At 38.3% G+C, this 26,075-nt stretch overlaps 1 protein-coding gene across 3 annotated transcripts in view; it reads left to right on the top strand.

Annotated features, from left to right (window-relative positions):
* Nucleotides 1–26,075, top strand: part of LOC135700141 (GATA zinc finger domain-containing protein 10-like) — a 63,138-nt gene that overhangs the window by 13,395 nt on the left and 23,668 nt on the right. For 2 of the 3 annotated variants that reach the window (XM_065220558.1, XM_065220560.1), the window contains exons 2-4: nt 1,567–1,775; nt 23,009–23,199; nt 23,287–23,639. In XM_065220558.1, coding sequence (XP_065076630.1) covers nt 1,567–1,775; nt 23,009–23,199; nt 23,287–23,639 — 753 coding nt within the window. The remainder of the gene's footprint in view (nt 1–1,566; nt 1,776–23,008; nt 23,200–23,286; nt 23,640–26,075) is intronic. The other variant, XM_065220559.1, reaches the window with a different exon arrangement.

Raw genomic sequence — 26,075 nt, 5'->3', positions numbered from 1 at the left:
AAACCGATGAAAGGAATGGCCGGTCGAGAATTTCTGTATTGTTGCGATTCCACAACACCACAAATAGCACCTTATATTTAATATTTGCGTAGAACTCCACTTCCCACGCACTTTATACACGTTAGGGATTAAAACAAAGTACAAAAAAACAGTAGGTAGTGACAAATAAACACGGAAAATTTGAAGCGTACAACAATCCTGTGCAATAACAATCGCGAGGTCGATATCGTTAGTATATGGTACCTGTTTATTAGGGAAGATTTATAGAATGTCGTTTAAAGAAAAAAAAATCATAATACTGGGAAATTTCTGGAAATCATTGACTATCCCCTCGGTTCTCTGGGTCATTCGCATTCTGCTATACATACTTTGACAGATCGCTATCCATGTATAACACTTTAAAAAAAAAACTAAAGAGTTTCAAACTTTGAGGTTCAAGGTTCAAGTTCCACATAATATGAGAAAAGGGCCTTACAATAAGCATATATTTATGCCGTTTTCACATTTGGCTCTTGAATATGTTATGTGATCATACTCTATACCCAGGGCAGCCGAGAATGTGTCCAACCCGAAAAATTTCTAGACCGAACCGGGAATCGAACCCAGCCGCATCCAGTAAGGTCTTGCTTTAAAGCTACGCCTTCATCGACTGAGCTAAGGAAGGGCAATATGTGTCGTATTTTTACATAAATCTACATTGGATCATTTCCAAACAATTTTCGAGATCCTGTTTGAAGCATTTTGTGATGTGTCGGTCAACAGGTTTAGTAATTTAGGTTAGATTTAACGGCCTAGTCTGAATTTTTAAACTTAGGAACATTAAACTTGAATTCCATAGAGAGTCGAAACGTAGGGTAGTAGATTGTTCCGTTTTTACTCTAAGACGGAACATTATTTGTATAATATATTATGAGCAAATCCGAAAACCATACAAGTGTGACCATGGATGTGCTCATAATATATTATACAAATAATGCTGATGTTCATAGTATGTCATGCAAGTTTATCCGCGGCATCAACAATATTGCTCAGGAAAGCTTATTCAATTCTCGTTGTATCATTTCTTGATTTGACTTGTAATTGCATCATAAAACATTGCACCTGATTGCATTAAGATAGGGCCAATTTGGCCCAATTGGCCATGGATGGCCACATTGGAGGCGTTCCCTCTTCATTAATTAAAGCCAACAAGCATTACAGTTGCTTGCTCGACGTCGGCAACTCCCTTCCTGCATCGTTGATGATCATTTTTATGTCCAAATAAAATTTTCTCGATTTTACACGAATGGATCAGCCGGGGCCCCTGTTTTCACTGTTGCCGCTGGTACCTACCTGAGCATTTTTGCCTTCCACTTCGCAGTTTGTATAATTGCATAAACGCATAGCTCTCGCGAACAGTTAATGCGTTTTCTTCGCCACCATGCATACATACACAAACACACATACACACACACTTACTCTCTCTCTCTGCGCACGATTAGTAGCTTACAACAGTTTGTTTCGATTCGTTCTTTCTGTTTCATGTTCCCGTTCCCGGTGCCGCCGCTGATGGTCGATTCCCAACAGTTTCGATGAAATAACAGTCTCCAGCCTGTCCGATCTGCAGCTGGGAAATTCGTCCGGCGCGGGGGTCACGATACCGGAGCAACAGTCGTCTTCGTCGTCATCATTCCACCGGGAAGCCTCGCAGCTCATCAACAGCAATAGCAGCAACGGGCAACACCAACAACAACAACAGCAGCAACAGCAACGCAACAGCTCCATCAACGGTAACGGTGAGAAAATTGTTATGCTAATTAATTGAATTAGAATTCCCTTCGTGTTTCCCAATATCTAGCGAACGATAGTCGTTCTTGGTTGGTATTGATTAGCAGTGGTGATGGTGGTGGTGGTGGTAGTGAAACCCAAAGACCTCAAAATACCTTAAGTGACCGTGAGTTGCTTTAGAGGGGTGGAAGCATTTGTGCGACGACCGTGCGCTATCTTGTGTTGATCATCAGCCTCGGTGGTTTTATTTTTTGGTGTCGGAATAAAGATAAATGCGAACAACGCGACGAAGAAGAACGACAACGTAAAAGTCAATGACGATCCCGGTGGCAGCTTATCGCGACGGCATTGCGTCCACCCCCACATGACCACTGCCGGCAGTCTGCGCACTTTAGTTTGACGCTACTGGCTCCAGTTCACACGTATTTCGGTTGGTGCATATCTCTGACCTGGGAGATATCTCTACTTTGATGGTGATTTAGCCTAGCTCAGCGACCATTGCCGACGACGCTGTCTCCTCTCCCCCCTATTATGCGAGTCGTGTGACGACAAAAGTCATGGCGGGTGAGGTTACACGGAAAGTCACATGACTCGCAGAATCAGAGGGAGTGTGAATGTCGTGCAGAGTCGAAGATATGCGAGGGTGATTGACGGACCTGGGTGGAGTGAAGAGGAATAACTGACCACGACCACCGCGGCACCACCGATATTATTTGGACTAGCTGGGTTGTTGGTCGTGGTTTCATTTTTAATTTGAATTTTAATATGAAAATTAAAAACCTGAAATTCGTCTGTGGTGGCGAAAAAAAGGGGTGATACTAGACTTCCGGAGCTTCTACCTGTAGCTGAATTCGGTGATTTTATTCAGCATGGAGGCACTGAAAGTTTCTGCCAGCTGACTTCTTGGCTGGATTTTCAGATACCCCATAACAAATTTGACAGATGAGAACTGTCACAGTCGACCGATTTTGATCCGACAAATGTTGCATCGACGTTGGTATATGGAATTTTAAAACGGCGTCAACTGAGTAAACAGCAGACGAAATCGGGTGCCGACTAAATCATCAGAAATCAACTGTTTGAAACACCAACTACATCGGGTGGCTCGTCAGTAGTTGAAAGGCTGACTAAAATTAAATTGGTACGTACAAAAAGACCTGTAATTTGTGATTCAATAAGCTTAAAAAGTCCATTATTGGTTGCTTTACCGTACCTTTATTAAAACTTCAAAGTTACAGCATAAGATGGGTACATTTCTCCAGTTCGAACCTTCCTCTTGATGGAGCCCATCAGCGCCCGCACAGTGGAAACGGACACGGAATCAGCGCATTTCTTCCATTTTACGCGCATTTGCTGAATGTCCATGACTACCCCGCCCCTTCGTCGAAGTCGCTGTTTTAAAATTGACCCGTATTTTTCGATTGGTTGAAATTCCGGGCAATTCAGATTACTTTGACCCTATGCTTGCGGATGAACGGCAATACACGCTTTTTCAGGCATTCTTCGGTGTAAACTTGGGATGTCATCGTCGAGGATGTGACTAGCCATAACTACAAATCGCTTGCCAAATCATGGCCTTCTTCGCGAACTTGTCGACAAACACGAACTTGAATCTTCCCGGCACATTGCCACGTCCAGTCGCGATGTAAAACTTTTCACCGGGATGACGTATGTTTCGTCATCGATCAAAGTCAAAACACGGTCGTACGAGAAGCGTTGCACGCTTTTTGGCCACGGAATTCTGCTCCATGTACCGGTTCGGATGTTTACTGGCTTTGTACGACTTGTATCCTCCCCTGGTAAGGATGTTCCGCACCGTTTGAAACTTGGCGTTGTACCTTCTGGCCACATCTAGGATCGAAATACCGGAGTTGCCTTTACTCACCTCAACACCTTGCTGCGCAGCTGACGATCCCTGGTTCCAGTTTTTACGTAGGCCCACTGATTCCTTTCCACTCTCAGGGTTTCCTTAAGGGTTTTGAGCACTCGACAAACTGTTGTTTTCGGCATCTTCAGCACTTTAGCCAGCTTGGAACCGGACCACTCCGGATTTGCCAGGTGTTTGTGCACAATATTTTTTTCTTTCGAGTTCCATTTGACGTTATTTCTGAACGCGATCGACTACTTTGATCAAACTTGCACCACTCTAGAGAAGTTTAAACAAACCACTGTCATTCCCAACACTAGAAGCGTGCTAGCGGCGTGCGAGGGGTGTACCAATTTACTTTCAGTCAGCCTTTTGTGGTGCACCAATCTGCGTATTTCGTAGCTTTTAGTCGACGGATTTGGTCGACATGTAATCGATTCCGAATACTGTTTTATCAGCAGACGCCCCTTTAGAAATCCCATATGCTGCCTAAAATCATATATCTGTCCCATATGGATTTTCGTCAATTTTGAGATAGCAACGCTATCTATTTACTATCAGTTTCAGGGCCACTTTTTAGTGCTTTGACGTTCACTTGTTTCCTGGAAATTAGGAAATTATTGTTAAGCAAACTACTAATATACTTTTTGTCCCGCCCCATTCTTAGAAAACGGAGAGAAATTCTCTAAGGGGCGGGGCTTGGAACGTATTTTTTGTGCAGCATATGTAAAAAAGTTGGAGGGTGGTGTACAAGACACGACCGCATTATTGACGTACTACTAAAATTTTTGATCGATTTTCTAGTTAGTTGTTTCGGATATTGTTTTGGAATAAAGTGAATTTCATAACTCAACCCTTTACAGAAGTGAGAGTCAGAGAGTGAGTCACTTTTACTCATTCGTATGAAGAAATTTTTAAAAGCGTAGGCTACTCATGCGCTGAGTAGCTTACGCTTTAAGAAAATGTTCCATACGAATGAGTAAAAGTGACGAACAAATGAGTAAAAGTTAACCACTGAGTTAGTTTCGTTTTCAGTGTACAACGCAACGAACACTCGGCAGTCAAACGATGACTGCAGTAAAACTTTCTACGTTTCTCTTACTTAAACATTTAGATTAGCATTCTATGCCCCTCCTTTTTTCTATATTTTGCTGATGTGAATGAATTGAAAAAAAAAATGTTTGACGAAATAGTAATGGTAATTTTTGAATGAAATTCTATTTTAATTACACCATTTTAATCAGATCGATTATAAAATTTGTTTGGTATAATTAGGATAGTTGTTTATCAATGATTAACTATTGGAAAATGATAAAAGTGTTAGGTCGCATTCAACCAAACGGTACCAGTCAATATCATTTATTGACTTTGCTTTTTTTTCACCTACGTTAGCAAAATACAGAAAAAAAAAGAGGGTCTACGTAGTTTATGAACAGCCCCATATGTATCTTAAAATCGATTCAGGGACGCTGCAGGAAGCCTTTCACCTCCAGCCGGGCATCGTTGGGACAGGCTGGGCTGGGAGCAAGTCACTTTTTTCAAGCCAGTCACTAAAAAGTCTCCTTTTTTAAGGTCAAGTCACTAAAGTCACTTTTTCTTGTAATCAGACACTATTTTCAACTTTTTTAGAGTGAATTTATTTCATGATTGATCATTCTTTGCTTTGTGACGTTTAATTGTCTTCTCATTTTTCTAAATAAAATTACCTGAGTTTTCTAGGTTTTTCCAGAACTTTAATAGATAAATTCCATGCTATTTTTAAAATGCGTTCAAAATATGCTTTTTTGGAAGATAAAAAAAAAACAACAGTAACTAACCCAAACGTTTTTAAAACATGGCAATCAGTTTTAAAGAAACAGCTTTACAATAAAATCCATTGAATGTTGAAGTTTAGCACTTACTTAATTTATCATTTTAATAAAGTTAAAAAAACGTACTTCATTTGAGTAAGTCCAAGATCTAAAAGTTTTGTATTCCATGTACAAGTTCAAGATATTTAATTTCAAAGTGCCTGAATTAAGGAAAACAAATAAATGATTTATTTCAAGTTCTTAATTAACTTTATCAAAGATTAGAGATCTTCATTGCTGTCCAAACACATTGTAGGAAGTTTGAAGAAGTTCTGTGGAATGAAAGGAAATGCTGAGAATTTCAGTGAAGTTCCTAGAATTTCAGAGCACATCCCAGGTGTTAAGCGATCTTGAGAAATATAGAAAACTTGAAGGGTATTGTGCAAGTTTTTAAGAAGTTCTAAGCACCTCAGAAAAGCTAGATCTAGAGATCGTTGGGGAATTTCAGATCTCAAGAACAGTTCCCATGTCTTTAGTTTCTATAATCGTAAATTCAGAAAAAAAATTGAGGACCCTTAAGATGTTCCGAGAATTTCAGGGAAGTACAGAGACCTTCAGAGAATTTATGAAAACTTCAGAAATATTTCAGGAACTTAACAGAAGTCCAGAGAATTTTAGGGAAATTCACCTTCAATAGAATTGAGAGCTTTAGGGAAGCTTCAAGAACATCAAGACAGATCAGAGAATCAAACGGCAGTTAAAATAATTTCAACGAAGTTGTAGAAACCTTAAAGAAGTTCCGGAAACTTCAGCAAAGCTCCTAGAGAATTTCTGAGGCGTGATAAAAATTATGTGAACATCCGGAAAACGTAAGAGTAATTTATAGGTGTTATATCATAAAGATTTCAAGAACTTAAAAAAAAAATGCAAAAATTTGGCTAAGTTGATTAGAGAATCAATAAAAAAAAAGGGATAACTTTTAGCAAGCAGCTATATCTTCAAGAAATTCCAGAGATCTTCTAATAAATTTAGATAGTTTCATGATATTCAGCGAAGTTCCGAGATAGCATAATCCCATCAACTTAAGCAAATTTGCAGCGACTTACAAGGAATTCCCTGGAATTATAGGGTATTCCAAGAATTCTTTGATTGAAACGAAATCGTAAGGGAATTTTGAATAGATGTCAGAAAATTTGCAATTTAGAGAACTTCTGGTAAGCATAGATAAGTTTAGGTAAAATAAGTGAGCGTTTATAATGGTTAGAATACTTAAGAAAAATTTACGAAACTTCAAAGTTGCGAGTTCTTAAAATATACTGATCAATTGAGGAAAATTAGTAAATCATTTTCATTTTTTATTTTCATGTTGCAGCGTTTGGTGGGGCAATGGGAGCGCAAGTCAATCCAAAGCCGAGGATAAAGGACGGGTAATGGCTGAATAGTCTATGCTGACCATTTGAACGCCATGGGAAAAGGAAGGGATTGAAGAGGCTGGTTATTGGGGGGTTTTGAGGAAATGACACATAGTGATGCTAAATGTAAAGAAACCGAAAATCCATCTCCCACTGATTCATCCTTTCACATATATACCAAATTGATATTTTAAAGCAATAATCAAAATAAACAGACAATACATGAAAAGGCTAGTTGGCAGTTGCTTTAAAGGCTAGTTGCCTCCCTAAGCGGACCCTCCCCATCCTTACTCTTCTGTTAATCCACTTAATGCTACTAGGCTGTCTAAATTTTCTTATTTAAGTTCGTTTGATGATTATGATATCTCTAGTCTAATTTAATAAATAATTGAAATCTCTAATCTACCTACCATGCTTTATTAAGTACCTGCACTTGTGAATGTAATCTAAAATTTAATGTGTTTCAAGTTGTTTTTGACTTTGACCTATATTTAATATATATTAGTTCGTCCCAGGTGACACCTTCAAGTGACTAAAACGCTTCACTTTGAAGTTAGTTTCCTAGCTGATTTTTAAATTACATAGGATATATGCTTCAACTACGCTCACACGTTCCCACTATGTCGCACCACAAAAATACGTATGGTTATGTCACAATAGAAGCACGCCACAGTGGAAATCCCGAGCCATAGTTCAAACACTTATCCCAAATCAAAATGAAGCACATATAAGATTAGTTGCAATACCATGTACAAAAATGGTGTTTAACATTGTTCCCTGAGTAATACCTTAATGAAAACAACAACGAAAGCTTGTCACGCAAGTAGAAGGAGCACTGTTGGGCACTTTCTGAAATATTTCAATAGTATAATTCCCTTGCAAACCCAAATAAATCTATCTGCGTAAAAATAAATAAAATAAGAGTGATTTGCGGCAAAACCCGCCAGTATCGCACCCAACGTCAGTGCCTATACGTAAGCGTACTACAACGCGGCTTTCAAATAAAGGAGTAACAAGTGTGATACTATCACTTCAGGCTAGAACTTTGGTTCTCTTATGCAATGGTTCATCAGAGAGGGGAAGCTCAGTAGTCCTCATCGCATGCTCATGACGCTATTCTGTCACGGCATGAGCCAACGATGCCGGACCTAAACCAACCGTCTCCAACGCTCCACTATGAAGCATAAGATTAGGCCCGCCCACCAACGTCCAGGTTAAAAAACTAGCCAAGGGGAGGGTAGTTTTAAATTAGTAAATCATAGAACTATATTAATTATTTCGTTAAAATTTCATGCAAATTGCGGAAGCACAAAAGTTCAAGAAATTTAGAAAAAATTCACAGAAGGACAGTGGTCTTCGAAACATTTTGAGAACTTCACAGAAACCTATGGAGCTTAAGGGGAGATCCGCAAACTTCAGCATTTTTTTATAAGCATTAGCAAAATGCGGGTGCATTTGAAAGAAGTTTAGTAAGCTACCAAAATTGGAGGAATTTCATGGAGAGGTCAGTTCCATTAGTTTCAGAAAATTAATGGGTAATTTGAAGCAGTTCCCTGATTCCCAGAAGTTCACAGAAACTTAAACATTTTTGGGACGGATAAAGTAAATTCAGCGCAGCACAACAAGCTTCATGAGAACTGCAAAAACGTTGCAGCAGTTTTGAGAATTTCAGGAAAGAACAGAGAACCTCAGAGCAGTTCCGTTAACATTAGCGAAGTCAGTTTAGAGAACTTCAGCGAATTGTTAAACCTTTAGAAGCGATCCATGATCGTTAGTAAAATTAAGGAAACTTTAGGAAGTCCTATTAAGTTCAGGGAAGTTTAAGAATTTGACGAGTAGTATTGTGCGCATCAGGCTAGTTTCTCAAACTACAAAAGCACTTCAAGGAAGTTTCATTAACTTCAGGAAAAATTTGGAAACTTTCTAGTTGTTCTGAAGACCTCTCCTGAATTCATTTTCCGAATTCCTTTGAAGATGTCCTGGAGTTATTTTCAGATTTAATTGTAATCCTCCTTTTAGCGTTTTCAAAAAAAAAAATCCAAGGACTTATGCTCCGAATTTGTTTTCTCCTAAAAACTTTATGGAATTATCCTCAGAAATCCCTTGAAATTTTCCTTTGCAGTTCGCAGGAGTTGTGCTCCTCAGAAATTCCTAAGCGTTTCCATTAAAATGTATTTTTAATTCAGTTCAGGGTTTCTTGAAATTCTACTCACAACTATCAGGCTTCACATGAAATCTAAAATTCCTCAGAACTACCTTGAAAGCAGATTGCATTTGATGTTTTTTTTCCCAGAACTCCCTTAGAATGAGGTCCTTAGAAATTATAATAAAATTCCACGAGCCTTTAAAACTGTGCATGGAATTTGACTTAAGATTCTTGAAAATTTCTTGAAGCATTATGGGTTTTAGCTCCAGAACTAGTTCAAATTTAAAATTTCTAGGAAATATGCAAGTTATAAAAAAAAAATCAAAAACATTTCAAGCCACTGTTTTTTTTTTCAATTTATTTGTTATTGAAGATTTATCCCCTGTGGAGCTTTAAAGTTCAAAGTGTGAATGAAAATAACGAGAAAAATTAAATGCTTGGATTTCAATATCCTTAGTAATAAAATTATCAAATTCTCTGAGACTTCCAGGTTTTCAAGGTTTTTGCAATTAGTAGACACCCTGATTAATACCGTGGGCTTAGCCATAAACTTTCTATTTAATCTATCGCTTTAAAGGGTTTAATCGGACATAAGTGTTTTTGAGATTCTAATTAAATAAGTCTAAAACATCAAACATTTATATGGTGTGCCATTATAACGACTACTTTTCTTCTCTTAGGTCACTTTTGGTCACTATTTTTACAACTATAAGTCACTATTTAGTCACTTATTTCTTCAACATGGTCACTAAAATCACTATTTTTGACCGCAGCGATCACTACCAGCCCTGGACAGGTCGTCAACTTTCACACTTCATTTCTGTCCATAAACTCCAGTAATTATGGCCTACGAAATTTATATGATGACTTTATATTGGTATTGGTGAAAACATTTGCGTAGACGACGAGTCTGCAACTCTTTACTCCTGTAGGAAAATCTCATAATCAAACGTCAGTTTCCAGTAACATTGCGAATAGTTTATTTACCTTTTCACTCCACTGAAAAGTCCCGAAGGCAAAACGGGTCGAAACGGTACGTCAATTTGCGTCTACAAAGCTTCTGTAGCTCCGATGGGGGAATCCGATAAGAAAACGTCACTGGATACGTGAAACATGGTTTTATCTTATTCGGTCTTCTTCTTCTTCTTCTTCTCATTCCTTTATTTAACGTCGGTCTCTGTTTCGAAATCTAGTGCCAATCACGGACGGACATCGATTGCCATCCATTGACGGCAATCGAATGTGCAGGAAGGCAGCTTCCACACACCTGCGTACACTGAAAAAAGTTTTCATATAGTTTCCATTGGGAATGCACATGATATTTTTCCAAAAGCAAAATTATTGATTTTTATCTGAAATTCACATAATATTCATATCATAAATCACATAAAATTCATTGGACACATGGGTTACTCAAAATAACTAGGATAGGCAAATTTTTGGTCAACTTTGGAGTGTTGTAACTTTGTCAAATATGATCCGTTTTAAAATTTCCAAGAGCATTTGACTGGAAAACTAATATTGTTCTACGGTGTAGCCACGAAAATAATCCTGGTCACCGGATACCGGAGATATTCCGGGTTTCCGGTGAGCTTGTCTAACTTGCTAAATTTAGGGTGAAATTTTATATATGATGCTGGTTAAATATATATATTTTTAGTGAATACAACGAAAGAAGAACCATTTCTAAAGCGAATCATATGCCAAGAACTGAAATCGGCCTATAATCAACCGAGATATGGCCATTTACCTGGAATCGGTTCTGGTGAAGGGTTCTGAATGCGGGCAGATAATTTAATCACTCAAAACATGCCGTGCAACAGCTTTTTCTTCATGCTTTCTCGTCAATAGACTTTCGATAAACTTTAAATGCATCATTGACCACATTGGCCACTCTCGGAACATCCAGTATGCCCCCGGGGGAACCTGGAGCAGAGGACAATTGCATTTTTACACCAAAACATGCCGTGCGACAGCTCATTCTTCATGGTTTTTCAAGAAAAGGCTTTCCATAAACTTCAAATGAATCATTGACCACATTGGCCGCTCTCGGAATCACGGGATACCCCCGAGGGATCCTGTAGCAGGGGTCAATTGCGTTTTTACACCAATACATGCCGTGCGACAGCTTTTTCTGCAAGCTTTTTCATGAATAGGCTTTTGATAGACTTTAAATGGATTAGTGACCACATTGGCTGCTCTCGGGACCTCCGGTATGCCCCCGGGGGAACCTGGAGCAGAGGACAATTGCATTTTTACACCAAAACATGCCGTGCGACAGCTCATTCTTCATGGTTTTTCATGAATAGGCATTCATTAAACTTCAAATGGATCAGTGACAACACTGGCAGCTCTCGAAATCACGGGATACCCCCGGGGGGAACCTGTAGCAGGGGACAATTGCGTTTTTACTCAAAAACATGCCGTGCGACAGCTCTTTCTTCATGGATTTTCATGAATATGCTTTCTATAGAATTGAAGTGGATCATTGACCACATTGACCTTTCGTGGGATGACCACATTGACTGGAATGCCCTGGGGGAATCTGTAGTGCGGAACACGGCGAGGACTTTACACACCTGCCATGGCCAGAACAGTCGCCGGATTTAAATATAATATAAATATAGTCGTTGAAAACGCTTGAACATCTTCTGATCCAAGAATGGTACAACATTCCACTAGAAGCCATCCAAAAAACTTTATGAATCAATTCCCAGCCGAATCCAAGCTGTTATTGAACCAAATGGTGGTACAACATCATATTAAAGGGTGTCCACGATGAAATTGCCACACTATGAAATTTCTCTAACTTTTTAACCGTTGGGTGGAATTTCAGGGCTGGTAGCAGGTCACTTTTTAGTGACTTGGTCACTATTTTCAAGTCGGTCTCTAAAAAGTCACTTTTTTCATCAAAAAGTCACTAAAGTCACTATTCCTTAAAATTTAGTCATTTAAGTCACTTTTTTACGACCAATGTAAATAATTTGACTTTAAAAACTCAGAGTAAAGACTGACAAGAAGAGTTGTGAACATATGGAAACGTGTACTGTTCACGAAATCTAATATTTTATGTATTTTTATTTTGAAATTGTCAGACCTATCATAAATTTTCAGAGATTTCTAAAAAAGCTCTAGACCCAATATTCTGGCTATTTTACACTCAGATCTTGAAAGTTATCCAAGCCTACACTGCAACAAAAAGTTGCGTAAAATTCTCCTGAATGGGCACGGACATATTTTTCATCATACTTTTCAGGTGAATATTTCGTGTTTTGGGGGAGAGATTACATATGAGTGATTCACATAGAAATCAATTGATTTTCACGAAAATTTTATCGGACTTTCCGATAATCTTCAAGTTGCCATCACTTAAAAGTTACGGGAATCAGCAAGTAGATGTTACTGGATTTTGCAGTAATGATAAAGTGAATTGGTGATAGACTCTAGATATATATTTCGATTTATTTGAGTCATTAAATGATTGCATTCTAGATTTTTTTATAGTCATTTTAACGCTCTTAGGTCCTTCGTCTGGGGGTGAACTCGTGACTTTGGCGTGAGAGGTATGGATGCTAACCACTGCGCCCCGTAAAAAATGGAAATTTACTCATATTCTGCAATTTTATTTTTAATTTATAAATGGGTGTTAATTTATAAAAATTATAAAACGCTTGAAAACAAGAAGAAGCCTGGGAATTCCAACTCGTCCAACAACGACGAACGCGCACTTTCTTCCGTTGCCATCATCACACGTGGACTGGACCAGTGAATCCAGTGGAATTCATTACCATGTCATCGAAGTCCTATTTTGTAGAGGTTACCTGAATTTTCAGGTAAAAATTACCTTTCTCGTTGGTTCAATGTATAATGTCAAAAAATGATCTAGGAAAATTTTCAAGCTCTCAACATTTGTTCAAAGGCCAGAAATTTGAATAATCATTGACCCTCGGTAGCTTTAATATCCGTCCAAACATCGAGAAAAAAAATCATGTCACAGATCTTTGAGCTCCTTTTTAAGCCCATTAAATTGTATTGTATTTGTTCCATACTAATATTCCGGTAAAAAAGGTAAGTTCAGGTCTTAGATTTTTTTTTAACTCTAAAATGTATTCCTAAATCTCTAATTTTTCACGATCGAGATTTTAAGTCCTAGACGCATTCAATTGTGTTTTTATGTCCGTGATCATTCCATCTGGGAAAATTTTCCTCAAGCCATAATAATGAGATTTTTTCTTAAACTGTGATCTAGAAAAGTTCTCCCTGACTTTATGATTCTTGGAGGAGGAATGGAGCAGAGTAAAAAGACGACCAGTTCGTTATAGTGACTTCAAAGAAGAGAAGGATCTTTTATTAATATAATCATGGCTAACTTAGATCTAAGTACATTTAATTCTAGACTGCAGTTATTCATGTTGCTAAATGCATCGCTTCATATATATCCTATATCTTCAAAAATTTCTGTCTAAAATCGGCACTTTGAATATTTTTCTCTGTGCCGATTTCACGATCTAATAACACTAGTTTACAGCATTTTTGAACTCGGTAAGGTGATGATCATTTCCAATGCAAAATCCTACGCTGAATTCAATGCCGTGGTCAGAAAAAAGCAAAGTAGAGCCATTTTTGAGATATACAAAAATTTTGATTTTTTGAATTTTTGACAAAAGTATGATTACTAAAATGTCAATATCTTTGGAACTAGTGCACCAATTTTAAATCTTTTTTTTTATGAAAGTGAAGCTAAATAAATTTTCTATTGTTCACTAGAATATTATGTCTTAATTAAAAATTTAATTTTGAAGTCATTTAAAAATTTACAGCATTTTTTTTTTATTTTTCCTGCAAATTTTCCATAAAAATCTTGTTTTAATCAACATTTTTAATGGGATAAAAAGATTAAAAAAAATCATTCCATAATTTATTCTTAAAGTCCATTCAAAACCGGAGAAAATGAGCCTTTAATGGATGAAATCGGTTGAAAATTGTCGAAGTTATGAGCATTTTTGTGAAACACTTAAAAATGTTGCTGAAATACAACAGCTTTAGAGTTTCTTTTCTAGGTGTCGTTGTAAGCATCCAAATCGCGTGTAAAGTTTTCATGGGAGATTCTTTTCTCTACATATCAATTTGATTAAGGCATATCAGGATTTAAAACCGAGTTGATACAAAAGAAATTTATTTAGGTTTTATTAAAAATGATTGAGAATCGAATGACTTTGTCTTCGATGTTTTGAACTTGTTTCTCGAATCAGAAACCAACAATAGTCACCCATCATTGCTTCATCCCAAAACCCTTGGTAACAACGTTCCATCATCTTCATTTGTTGGTGATAACGTTCGCCGTGCTCATCACTCTCGTCACCAAGATTTTCCGGGAAAAAATCCATGTGAGAATGTAGGAAATGTATCTTCAAAGACATATTCACACCTGTGTTCAGTGAAATAAAAGGATTTGAAATTAATTATACGTAACAAACACAATATTTTTGATTTATACCTATTTTCTCATAATTTTTGAGCAATTCATCGACGGCTTCTGAAATTTCCTAAAAAGGTTGTGACAACACGCTGGAACGATTTCCACGCTTCTTCCTCATCTGGTGTCAAAACTGTATTGAATGCGGAATCATTGAGCAGTTTTTTGATCTGTGGGCCAACAAATACACCTTCCTTTATCTTTGCGTCAGATAAATTTGGAAATACTGATTTCAAGTACTGGAATGCCGGCCCTTCTTTTTGCAACGCTTTGACGAAATTTTTGAATAGCCCAAGTTTTATATGTAGTGGTGGAAGTATTATGCGTTCTTTTACCACAATAGGATCATTTTTAACGTTGTCTTTACCAATTGTGAAATTATCCCGTTTTGGCCAATCTTTTCGGACGTAGTGTTCCTTACGAGCTCGACTGTCCCATTTACACAAAAAACACATATATTTTGTGTATCCCTGTTGCAATCCAGTCAACATGGCAACCACTTTAAAATCGGAACAAATTTTCCAATTGTGTTGATTGTAATTTATCAAATTGAGCAATAGAGCCATTGATTCATACGTTTCCTTCATATTAACGGCATGAGCTAATGGAATAGAAGGTTTCTCATTCCCTTGATGCAGTATAACGGCTTTCAAGCTCAACTTGCTGCTATCGATGAATAAACGCCATTCAGCTGGATCATATGGCTCACCAAACTCTTCAAACAAGCCGTTTACGTCATGGCAAAAACATGCCTTGTCCTTTGTAGAATAATATTTGTCAAATTTCTTGTGACGATTCCTGTTACAAGAAATTTTGACCTCCTTGCTCAGCATGTTGTGTTCTTTCAAGCGTGATGCCAGCAATTCGGATTTCTCCTTCGATAAGTCGAGATCTCGCACCAAATCATTAAATTCGGATTGTGTAAACAGTTTTGGGTTTCTTTCCAATTCCACCTCGAAGTCTTCCTCGCATTCCTCCTTGAATTCCTCCTCACTTTTTGTAACGGTCGATTCAACAGAGGGCGCTCGTTTCCGCTTTAGATAAACAGGATACGGGACCGAACTTGAATGTGGAACAGGTTTTGTCATAGAAGCCACTTGTGGATACTCAACTGTTTTGTGACGTCCTTGTTGCTTAACTTTTGTCAAGCAGAAATAACAATCCGTTGCATGACAAAACGGTCGACGCCATATGGTGGGCATGTCAAAGGACAAATAGCGACTGACAGATAACAAATAAGTGAGCTAGTAAGTAAGGCATTAACACTTATCAAAAATAGATGAAATAAGATCACAGACAAACAGACGTAACTCTTCATTGTGTATCTTCGTTCATGCATTTAACGGTTGATTTGAATATTATCAGTTCCGCGAACTACTCGCCGCAGCGCTGGCATCGGATCACTTTGACGTTTCTATATATTCTATAGAAATTTTATGCAATATTGTTTACGAGTTAGCGAGCAAGCTTGTTTTCCGCGAGAAGCCAGATAGATGTCGTTACTGAGGTCATATGTTTTGAGATACTATGTTTTCAAGAACAAGTTTTTCAAAGAGTTACGTCTGTTTGTCTGTGGTAAGATAATGTCGATCAGGAAAGAACAAAGCACTACCATGCTGTACATAAATTGTTTATATGAAAGTTATTCAAAAAATCAATTTACTTTGCGCCTGACATCCACCTAGCCAAGCACGTTTTGCACGAACTACATAATACTTTTGGAATCCACGGTTCGTCAAAGTCTCCAGGATCAATTTTAAATAAAGCCTGTATGCAGTTTGCAACGAAGCAGTGAAATTGACCGATTTTGTAAATATATAGTTGCCACACGCGTAACAAAACTTTTGAGGATCATTTTTACACTTGAATTCACGTTTTGTCGTATACATCGTTAAGCAATGTTAAAGAAAGAAAGCTGTCAAATTGAGTTGGTTGCGTTAGGTTCTCGCCGAGCGGTCTCACAAACACTAGCGTAAATTATATTGTTGAAAATATCCCATTTAATTTTGCGTGACAGCTGGTAGTGTTAGTGAAATGCACCGTATGCGTACACGTCCGCAGAAAGGCTTACTGGAAGTGGTGCATGAACCTAGGAGCGGGACAACGGCCAATCTTGGAACATTCAATTTCCATGATTTTACAAAAAATTTCATAACTTCGACAGTGTCCAACCGATTTCATCCATTAAAGGCTCATTTTCTCCAGTTTTTAATGGACTTTAAGAATAAATTATGGAATGATTTTTTGAATCTTTTTATCCCATTAAAAATGTTGATTAAAACAAGATTTTTATGGAAAATTCGCAGGAAAAATAAAAAAAAAATGCTGTAAATTTTTAAATGACTTTAAAATTAAATTTTTAATTAAGACATAATATTCTAGTGAACGATAGAAAATTTATTTAGCTTCACTTTCATAAAAAAAGATTTAAAATTGGTGCACTAGTTCCAAAGATATTGACATTTTAGTAATCGTACTTTTGTTCAAAATTCAAAAAATCAAAATTTTTGTATATCTCAAAAATGGCTCTACTTTAATTTTTTCTGACCACGGCATTGAATTCAGCGTAGGATTTTACATTAGAAACGTTGGTCAACCACTAAAGTTCACACTTTTTATGTTGTTTTGTAAACTAGTGTAACAAATTCGTGATCTGCAGAGTGAGGAAATGGAGGTTAAAATTGGAACGTGCTCTTGCTTATTCAATTCATACTTATGTTTCGACAACAAACTTATGTGATCCTTAAATCATTTATTTTTTATTTTTAAAAAGTATGAAGAATACCGGAATAACGGATGATTGGAACCATATCTTTCCGATCAATAAATGTCATTATTGGTCACTTTATTTTTGTTTAAAGTCACTGTTTGGTCACTATTTTCGTAATTTTAGTCACTATAGTCACTACTATTACATCACATACCCACTACCAGGCCTGGAATTTAATGAAAATTTGGGTGGATTTAGTTCATAGTGCATTATTTACATCCTGCAAGTTTTAAAGTCCTGTGATTAAAACTCGCGGAAATGGAGTCGAAAGAAGAGCTCGTGCGTGATAAAATCTTGCGCATTCATCACGAGAACAAGGATCTCTCGCATCGTTCCATCGCTAAAACGTTGGGAATCGCGAATTCCACGGTGTCGCGAGTTATTAAGCGGTTCGAGGAACGGTTGACCACCGATCGGAAGCCCAGAAGTGAAGGAAAAAGTATTCCGTACAACACCAAAAATCACAACCGCGTAGTTGGGGCCTTCAACCGAAATCCGAACGCCTCCGTTAGGGATGTGGCTAAGAAGCTGCACCTAAGCCGAAGTTTTGTCCAGAAGGCCAAAACTAAGGCTGGGCTTCGAACGCTCAAGGTACAAAAGGCCCCTAATCGCGACGAGAAGCAGAACAAGTCCGCCAAAACCCGTGCCAGGAAGTTGTACCTCAACATGCTGACGAAAGTTGAATGCTGCATCATGGACGACGAAACATATGTGAAGGCCGACTTCAAACAGATCCCCGGCAACCTGTTTTTCACGGCCAAGGATAAGTTCAGCGTTCCGGAGCATGTCCGCACTCAGAAGATGTCCAAATTTGCGAAGAAATTCCTGGTTTGGCAAGCCATCTGCACGTGCGGGAAGCGGAGTGCACCTTTCGTGACCCAGGACACGATGAACGGACAGGTGTACATAAAAGAGTGCCTCCAGAAGCGACTGCTTCCTCTCCTGAAGGCCCACAACGTCCCAACAATCTTCTGGCCGGATTTGGCCTCATGCCACTACTCCAAGGACGTGCTGAAGTGGTATGCGGACAATAAGGTCAATTTCGTGCCGAAAATGTTCAACCCTCCCAACACTCCGGAGCTCCGCCCCATCGAGAAGTACTGGGCGATTATGAAGCAGCACCTTCTTAAACGACCTAAGGTAGTGAAGACAGTCGAGGAACTGAAGAAAGTATGGGTTTACATGCAAAAAACGGTTGATTCACAGGTTGTGTAAGGACTGTAAATAAAATACGAGTAAAATGGTAAAATGAAGTTTAATAGTTATTTCTCAATCCCTGAAAATTTGATGGCAATCGGATGAAAACTCGAATTTTGCGAATCCATTTTGTGTGTGGCAATTTCATCGTGGACACCCTTTAGACGGTTCCATTATAACATTTTCCTACAATTTTAAATGACATTCTTAATTTATAAATAATAATTCATTAATAATACATAGCTTTGCAAATAGGAAATAGCTTTGGAACCCAGATAAAAAGCGTGGTTTATTATAACCCAGATAAAAAGCGTGGTTTATTATATTATTTATTTATTAAAAGCGTGGTATATTTATAATAAGAATGGTTTATTCGCACTGTCACTATTGTTTATTTGAAATGCAGGAAATGGCACTAACTGATGGTCACTAGCTAGCACAAAAGTGCTAGAGCTGACGTCGACATTCATTTTGTTCATTAAAGAGTTGTTGTTGTGCTCTTGCTACACCTTACATTAAAACAAGAGAGATACTTTTATTGGTCTACAACCAGAGTTTAAAGACCTAATATCCCTATCCACTGCTAGTAGTCAATGGTCCATTTCAAGACTTCAGATAGTTCGAGCTGCCGAACGGCATTGTGAAGTGAAAATACAATTTTCCTCTTACATGTTATACTGGGGCATCTGCTGGTTCCTGAATGAGCTCCCCAATGCAATTGTTTTGTCTAAAAATGTGATTGCATCCTACAACAGGTTCCCCCCAGGGCATTCCAGTGACTGCGGAAAAGTCAATGTGGTCAATGATCCACTTAAATTCTATAGAAAGCATATTCATGAAATCCATGAAAAAAGAGCTGTCGCATGGCATGTTTTGGTGTAAAAATGCAATTGTCCCCTGCTCGAGGTTCCCCCGGGGGCATACTGGATGTTCCGAGAGTAGCCAATGTGACCAATGATGCATTTAAAGTTTATCGAAAGTCTAATGACGAGAAACCATACAGAAAGAGCTGTCGCACGGCATGTTTTGAGTGATTAAATGATCTGCCCGCATTCAGAACCCTCCACCAGAACCGATTCCAGGGAAATGGCCATATCTCCGTTGATTATAGGCCGAGTTTAGTTATTGGTATGTGATTCGCTTTAGAAATGGTTCTTCTTTCGTTGTATTTACTAAAAATATTTATATTTAACCAGCATCATATATAAAATTTCACCAAAAATTTAGCAAGTTAGACAAGCCCTCCGGAAACGCGGAATATCTCCGGTATCCGGTGACCAGGATTATTTTCGTTGCTACACCGTAGAACAATATTAGTTTTTTCAGTCAAATGCTCTTGGAAGATTTAAAATCGGATCATATTTGACGAAGTTACAATACTCCAAAGTTGACCAAAAATTTGCCTATCCTAGTTATTTTGAGTAACCCCTGTAAGGTTCATGTGATTTGGTGGTGCGATTCCCAATTATGAGATCTCATGAAAGTTTTGTTAAAATCTAATGGATTTATTTTTTGACCTACATGTTTGAGATTATGAGTGGAAGACCACTCAATTTTCAGTCGATCTCATCGGCCGTGCATTAAAATTCCGATTTAGGCCCTTCGGTGCTATTACTTCTAGAGCAACATGTTGTAAGGTCCTAGGACCCGAATGTAAATAATGACTTTACACGATTGCTCATGAATCACAACACGTCCACGCGAATTAACTACACCCTTTGATCGAGCAAACTAACTCTGCCAGATGCTGCTTTTGGTTTGCCTGAAAGAGTCTCAATCCGCGAGAAATCGACGTTTAAAGCCATTGTTTACATTTGGAACATAGGTCCATTTCACATGTTGATCTAGAATTGACTTGACAGTTCATGATATGTGTGGGCGTTAGATGATCTATAGAGATTAGTGATGTTTAACGAACGCACACTAGCGGGTATATCGCCGTGTAAAGTTGTTTATTATTTTCCTCTGGCTAACCTAAAAAATGTATGAAATTAGATCTGTCAAAATGAGCTTGACAGCGATTTTTTATGTATTTTCCTCGGATTTTCTCTAACACGCTCTCACATATCGCACCAATACAACCGGACGTGAAAATCCCGATTTGGCTTTTATGATGATTCTAAAAGCATCGTGGTTTATGTTATCTGGATCAACCGGAAAAAAAACACTGGCTCTTTCTTCCTCATCAGTTCTTACGCGAGAAGTTTAGATGACGTCAACAATGTGGTTACGTATGAATGATAAGGAATGAAAAAGAAGCGCGATTTCAGATGTCGGACATTTGTAGGAGGGTCATCTTCGATAGACCAAAGTTGCATCCATTTATAGATCCATTTTGAGTACAGTAGACCGACATTCATCCACGTACCTGAAGAGTTTTCATGTTAAAATGGTGAGTTTTACAATTTTCCATCGTGCCTAATCACCCAAGTAACAATTCAAGCTGAACAGTAAGAACAGAAGCTGGTTATTGGTTGATTTAAGGTGTACAAAGCTGATTAGGCAGGCTGAATGTATAGTTGATTAGTAGTGCATGAAGCTAATTGTATTCCCCTAATTCAACCTCAATAAGGGAACTGATCTAAAGATTGAACAAGCCTTATTTTAGCTCCACAAATCAGCAATGCACTACAAATACTTTGATAGCCTGATTTGTTAAATGTAGTCAGTTTCACTCGTTGTATTTCCAGCATTTTAGTTTTTCTGAATTCACTGCCTACCTTTCTAATCCCAAGCAGCGGCAGCAGTAGAGACAAGGTATAGGAGTTTTTAGGAATAACTCCAGGTGGAAGTGGGATGCGACGACGTCGGGAGAATAAACATTTGTATTTCCGTGTTTTGACTGCTATATTGCACTGAATTTTCAGACAGCATTCCAAAAATACAACTCAATTATGGCACTAAAATAGCTTCCCCATGACCATCGAAATAAATCGCGCACTTGGGTCCACATTGTATTAACTACACTTGAAAATGAGAGGAATGCCTATGAATCAGCGACTGCCGGTTCGAATTCCGAAATGCAAAGGTAATGTTTAGACTTATAATAACAATATAAATATGCAATTACAATTATTCAGCACCTTGTTTGTTGCAGTCCCGTAAAAATATTTAAGATATGAAGCGGTTTTCCATTATTATTTTTAAATAGAACTATAAGGCTGAACAAGGGTTGGAAAAGACTGTTATTTAATGCCTTAAAAAGATTATAATTTATATAACTGTTAAGCTTTCGGCTGATTAAATTCACTAGATTTAGATGTTTAAAAGCTGAACAAAGGTTAAAGTGGTCTATGTACAACAATTATTCATACTAAGGCTGAATTAAAAACGATTAAACAACACTTGTTAAGCATCAAATTGTTACCTTGGTAACATCCAAATAATAAGGATATTTAAGCTTGTATGTTGGCATTGAAATATCTGTTGAAGCTCAATTATTAAATAGGATATGGCATAATATGTAAATGAAAGCATCATATTAGACCGAGGTTAGGGACATGTACCCTACGTCATTTAGGTTACACGCTAAGAATATTTCACAGATTTCTGTAAAGTTTTACCGAAATCTCAACAGCTGATCGTTCGGTAAACAGTTCGGTGATTTTTCTTGTGGTTATCTGTGGAAATTTGCGAAAAATCGCCGATCCGTTTACCGTACGGTGCTGTTGAGATTTCGGTAAAACTTCTTAGAAAGCTGTGAAATAATCTTAGTACGGACATTTACAAAAAACGGCATTTTTCCTAGAGTGTATTTCGTGCTTGAAAAAATTGAAACCTGCTGTATGCACGCACCCACTCAATGGTTCCATAAATAACCGACCGGTAGACACAGCTTACGCACTTGCTTCATAGATCTTCATCAAGTTTGTTTGAAACATTTAAATGCCAAAAGAAATTTGTCACCAAATCGGAAAAATGTCTCTCTGCTTTGAGTGTCCACCCCAATTTAGGAGTGTCGAGTGTGTGAGATATAAAGTTTTATGATTCTGCAGAGTAGTCGTTCGGTCCGCATACGCCACCATAACCCACGCATAAAAATTTCATGGATCATATGGAGGGAAAGAGTTGACGAAATGGTTTATCAGAATGCAAACAATGCCATTTGTGTGTATGTAAATGCTATGCATAAGGTAGGTATCCAGCCAGTCAGGTTATCCGAGCATTTTCCTCTGGCATCCACCGATCGCTTGCCTGCGAACCGCCAACGGACAAGTTCAGGTTATGGCATTGGCAAAGCTATCGCACTCAACAACAATGAAGAATCAGAGCGAAAAGCATGCCCGCGGCGTTTTAAAAATCAGCGAAATAACAAAAACTCAACATCGAAGTCAGGCGTCCTTGTGCGAATAAAAAAAAAAAACAACTGTACGTATCGTAGGTGAAAATACATATTTGCGCGTTTTAGTGTTAAAGAGGTTCACTACCACACCACCACTAATCTACAGAGCACCAGAGCACGTAACTTCTATCCCCCCGCCCCCCTCTCCCAGTCGATCCGTTTTTAAACACGCCACCCTCGCTGAATAATGGATTTTGTTTTCTGTTTGTTTTTGTTATTTGATTCCTTGGCGGCACAACAGAGAAAAAATCATCCAGCAAACAGCAGCAGCAGCAACAACAACCGCCCTCGTTCAACCCGTCGAAACACTTGGACGTTTGGCTGGCCAATGCCATCCGGGGTTTGGAGAACGCCACCAGCCAGGACTCGCCGGATCAGCTGGACAGTCCCACTCTGAAGGGAGGCGAACCACTGTCGCTTCCGCCCAATTTGGTGAGTATGATCCGCTCCGCCCACGCCGTGCCACACCTCACAACTGTCACCATCGGCTCAAATAAAAATAATTTCCATTCTCAACAGAGCTACCTTGACGCGCCAAACTCGTCATCGCCATCGAATATCGGACTGTTTTCGCCAACTCAGCTGCATCATCAGCAGCAACAGACACTACCGCTGGACCTAAGTGGCGGCAGCGTGATTGGTGGTGTCATTCAACAGCAGAATCCCTACCGCTTCGGTGTCAATAGTAATTTTTTGCTCAACGACGGCAGTGAATTTGCAAGCCTTCCTCCGCGGATCAGCTATCAGAGCTTGCAGCAGCAGCAGCAACAGCAACAACAACAACAACAACAACTACAACAGCTGGGACGGAGGGCTCCACTGCAGCGGAACCAGAGTTCGTCGTTTCAAGACTTGCTGAACGCGCAAAGAATGTGAGTACAGATATCGAGTGTTTCTTGATTGTATTTGCTTGCAGTCTCTTTATCGACGTTCCTTGCGGTTGCATGCAGTGGGTGGGCGGAGGGGGGGGGGGATTGGGACCGCATGACTGCATGGTGACAAACTTTAAATATCAAATTGAAAGCGTCTGCGACCGAGTCTCATTTTGTTTGTTCAGATGAAGTTATCGCGGATTGTGCGGTCATGCAAAGTTGATTGGATATTTATAAACATAAATCATATTGTGAGATCATTGAACGCGTTTCATGCATTCCTTAGTATTTTGGAAAGCTGGATGAATTTTCTAACGAAATTCTCAAAATGCCCGGGAAGTGTACCCAGAATTTCCGGATGTAATTCCCGGATATTTTTTTCGGATAATATTCTCAGAACTCCAGGATAGGTGATCGATTCAATGGCAGGATTGTAGATTCGATGTATCCATTTGGCCTCCATCTCGTTAGAGATCAACACGCAACACGTTTGTTTTACATTTTATTTGGCTTGAAACGTATGCGAACAGAGCACATCACAGATAGACCTACGCTTTGTATAACCAATTATGACGAAAAGGCAATGCCATTGCGATGGAGTGATTTGGTAAAGAGGACAGCACCGGCAACCGGAGAGGTTCAAACAAGATTCCTTGCTGCCATTGCCGGAAGCAATTTTCAGAATTCCCGGGCGGAGTTTCCAGAATCCACGAATAAAATTATCTGAATTCCCAGTTAAAATCTCCAGAATTTTCGGATGACATTCTCAAAATTTCCGGCTGACATTCCCAAAATTTCAATGTCAGGGGTCTACCGAATGTTGGATCAAATTTCCAGAATTCTTTAATGGAATTCATAGAACTCTCGGATAAAATTCCCAGAATATCTGGATTTCATAACTATGATAACTTGCAGACTCGGACGGAGTTTCCAGAATCAACGAATAAAATTCTCTGAATTCCTGGATAAAAACCTCAGAATTCCCGTTTCAAAATCTCAGAATTACTGGATCAAATTTCCAGAGATCATTAATGGAAATCTCAGATTTCCCAAATAAAATTCTCAGAATTAATGGGAAAAGTTGGCTTCGGCAATACCTTAACCTCAATAAGGTCAATTTTGGCATGATACATTGTGTTTCAGAGCAACTATTGGCCAAATTTGAGTGCTATAGGACTTTGTTACCCCCCTGACGATAATAGCACAGACAAACAGACATAACACTCGAAAGTTGTTCATCGAATAAGCATTTAACGATCAATTTAAAAGTATCGTAGGTGGTAGTACCACCACCTGTGGCGCACATAGTCAATTTCCTTGCGTTTGATGTTTACACACTACCGCCATCTAATCAGCGAACTTCCCACCACAGTGTACTCAACAGATGGCAGTAATGTTTTAGCGACGATGTTTTACATTGAGAAATATTCAATGTGTTATGTCTGTTTGTCTATGATAATAGGTTAAGGTATTGCCGAAGCCAACATTTCCCCTACCCAAAATTCTTTTATGAAATTCTCTGAATTCCCGGATTAAAATCTAAGAATTACTGCATAAAATTTCCAGAATTCTTTAATAAAAAACTCAGAATTTCCGGATAAAATTTCCAGAATTCTTTAATGGAACTCTCAGAATTCCCGGATAAAATTTTCAGAACTCCTGGATTTCATATCCATGATAACTCGCAGGAATTTTCAGAATTCCCAGATTAAGTCCTCAGAGTTTTCGGATGACATTTTCAAAATTTCTGGCTGGAATTTCCAGAATTCTTAGATGTCGTTCTCATAATTACTCGGTCAAATTTTCAGAATTATTTAACGCAATTCTCAGAATTACTGGATCAATTCTCCAGGTTTCTGTAATGGAATTAGAAGAATTCCCGGATAAATTATCAGATAATCAGAATTTCTGGATGTCATAACCACGATAACTAGCAGGAATTTTCAGAATCAACGAATAAAATTCTCTGAAATTCCAGCTAAAGTTCCCTGAATTTTCGGATGACATTTCAAAAATTTCCGGATGGCATTCCTAGAATTCTAAGATGTCGTTCTCATAATTACAGGGTCAAATTTACAGAATTATTCAATAGAATTCTCAGAATTCCCGGATACATTTTTCAGAATTACTGGATTAAGTTTCAAGAATTCTCTAATGGAATTCTCAGAATCCCTGTATACAATTCTCAGAACTTGTGGATGTCATAACCATGGTAACTCGCAGGAATTTTCGGACGGAGTTTCCAGAATCCACGAATAAAATTCTCTGAATTCCTAGATAAAAACCTCAGAATTCCCGAATTAAAATCTAAGAATTACTGCATCAAATCTCCAGAATTCTTTAATGGAAATCTCAGAATTTCCGGATAAAATTCTCAGAATAACTGGATAAAATTTCCAGAATTCATTAATGGAATTTTCCGAATTTCCGGATAAA

This window comes from Ochlerotatus camptorhynchus, unplaced genomic scaffold (assembly GCF_037179485.1).
Source record: "Ochlerotatus camptorhynchus isolate MF236.1 unplaced genomic scaffold, CSIRO-AGI_Acam_v1.1 ptg000129l, whole genome shotgun sequence".
NCBI lineage: Eukaryota > Metazoa > Arthropoda > Insecta > Diptera > Culicidae > Ochlerotatus > Ochlerotatus camptorhynchus.
Note: the sequence above shows the minus strand (reverse complement) of the source record. Positions and strands in the feature narration are given on the sequence as shown.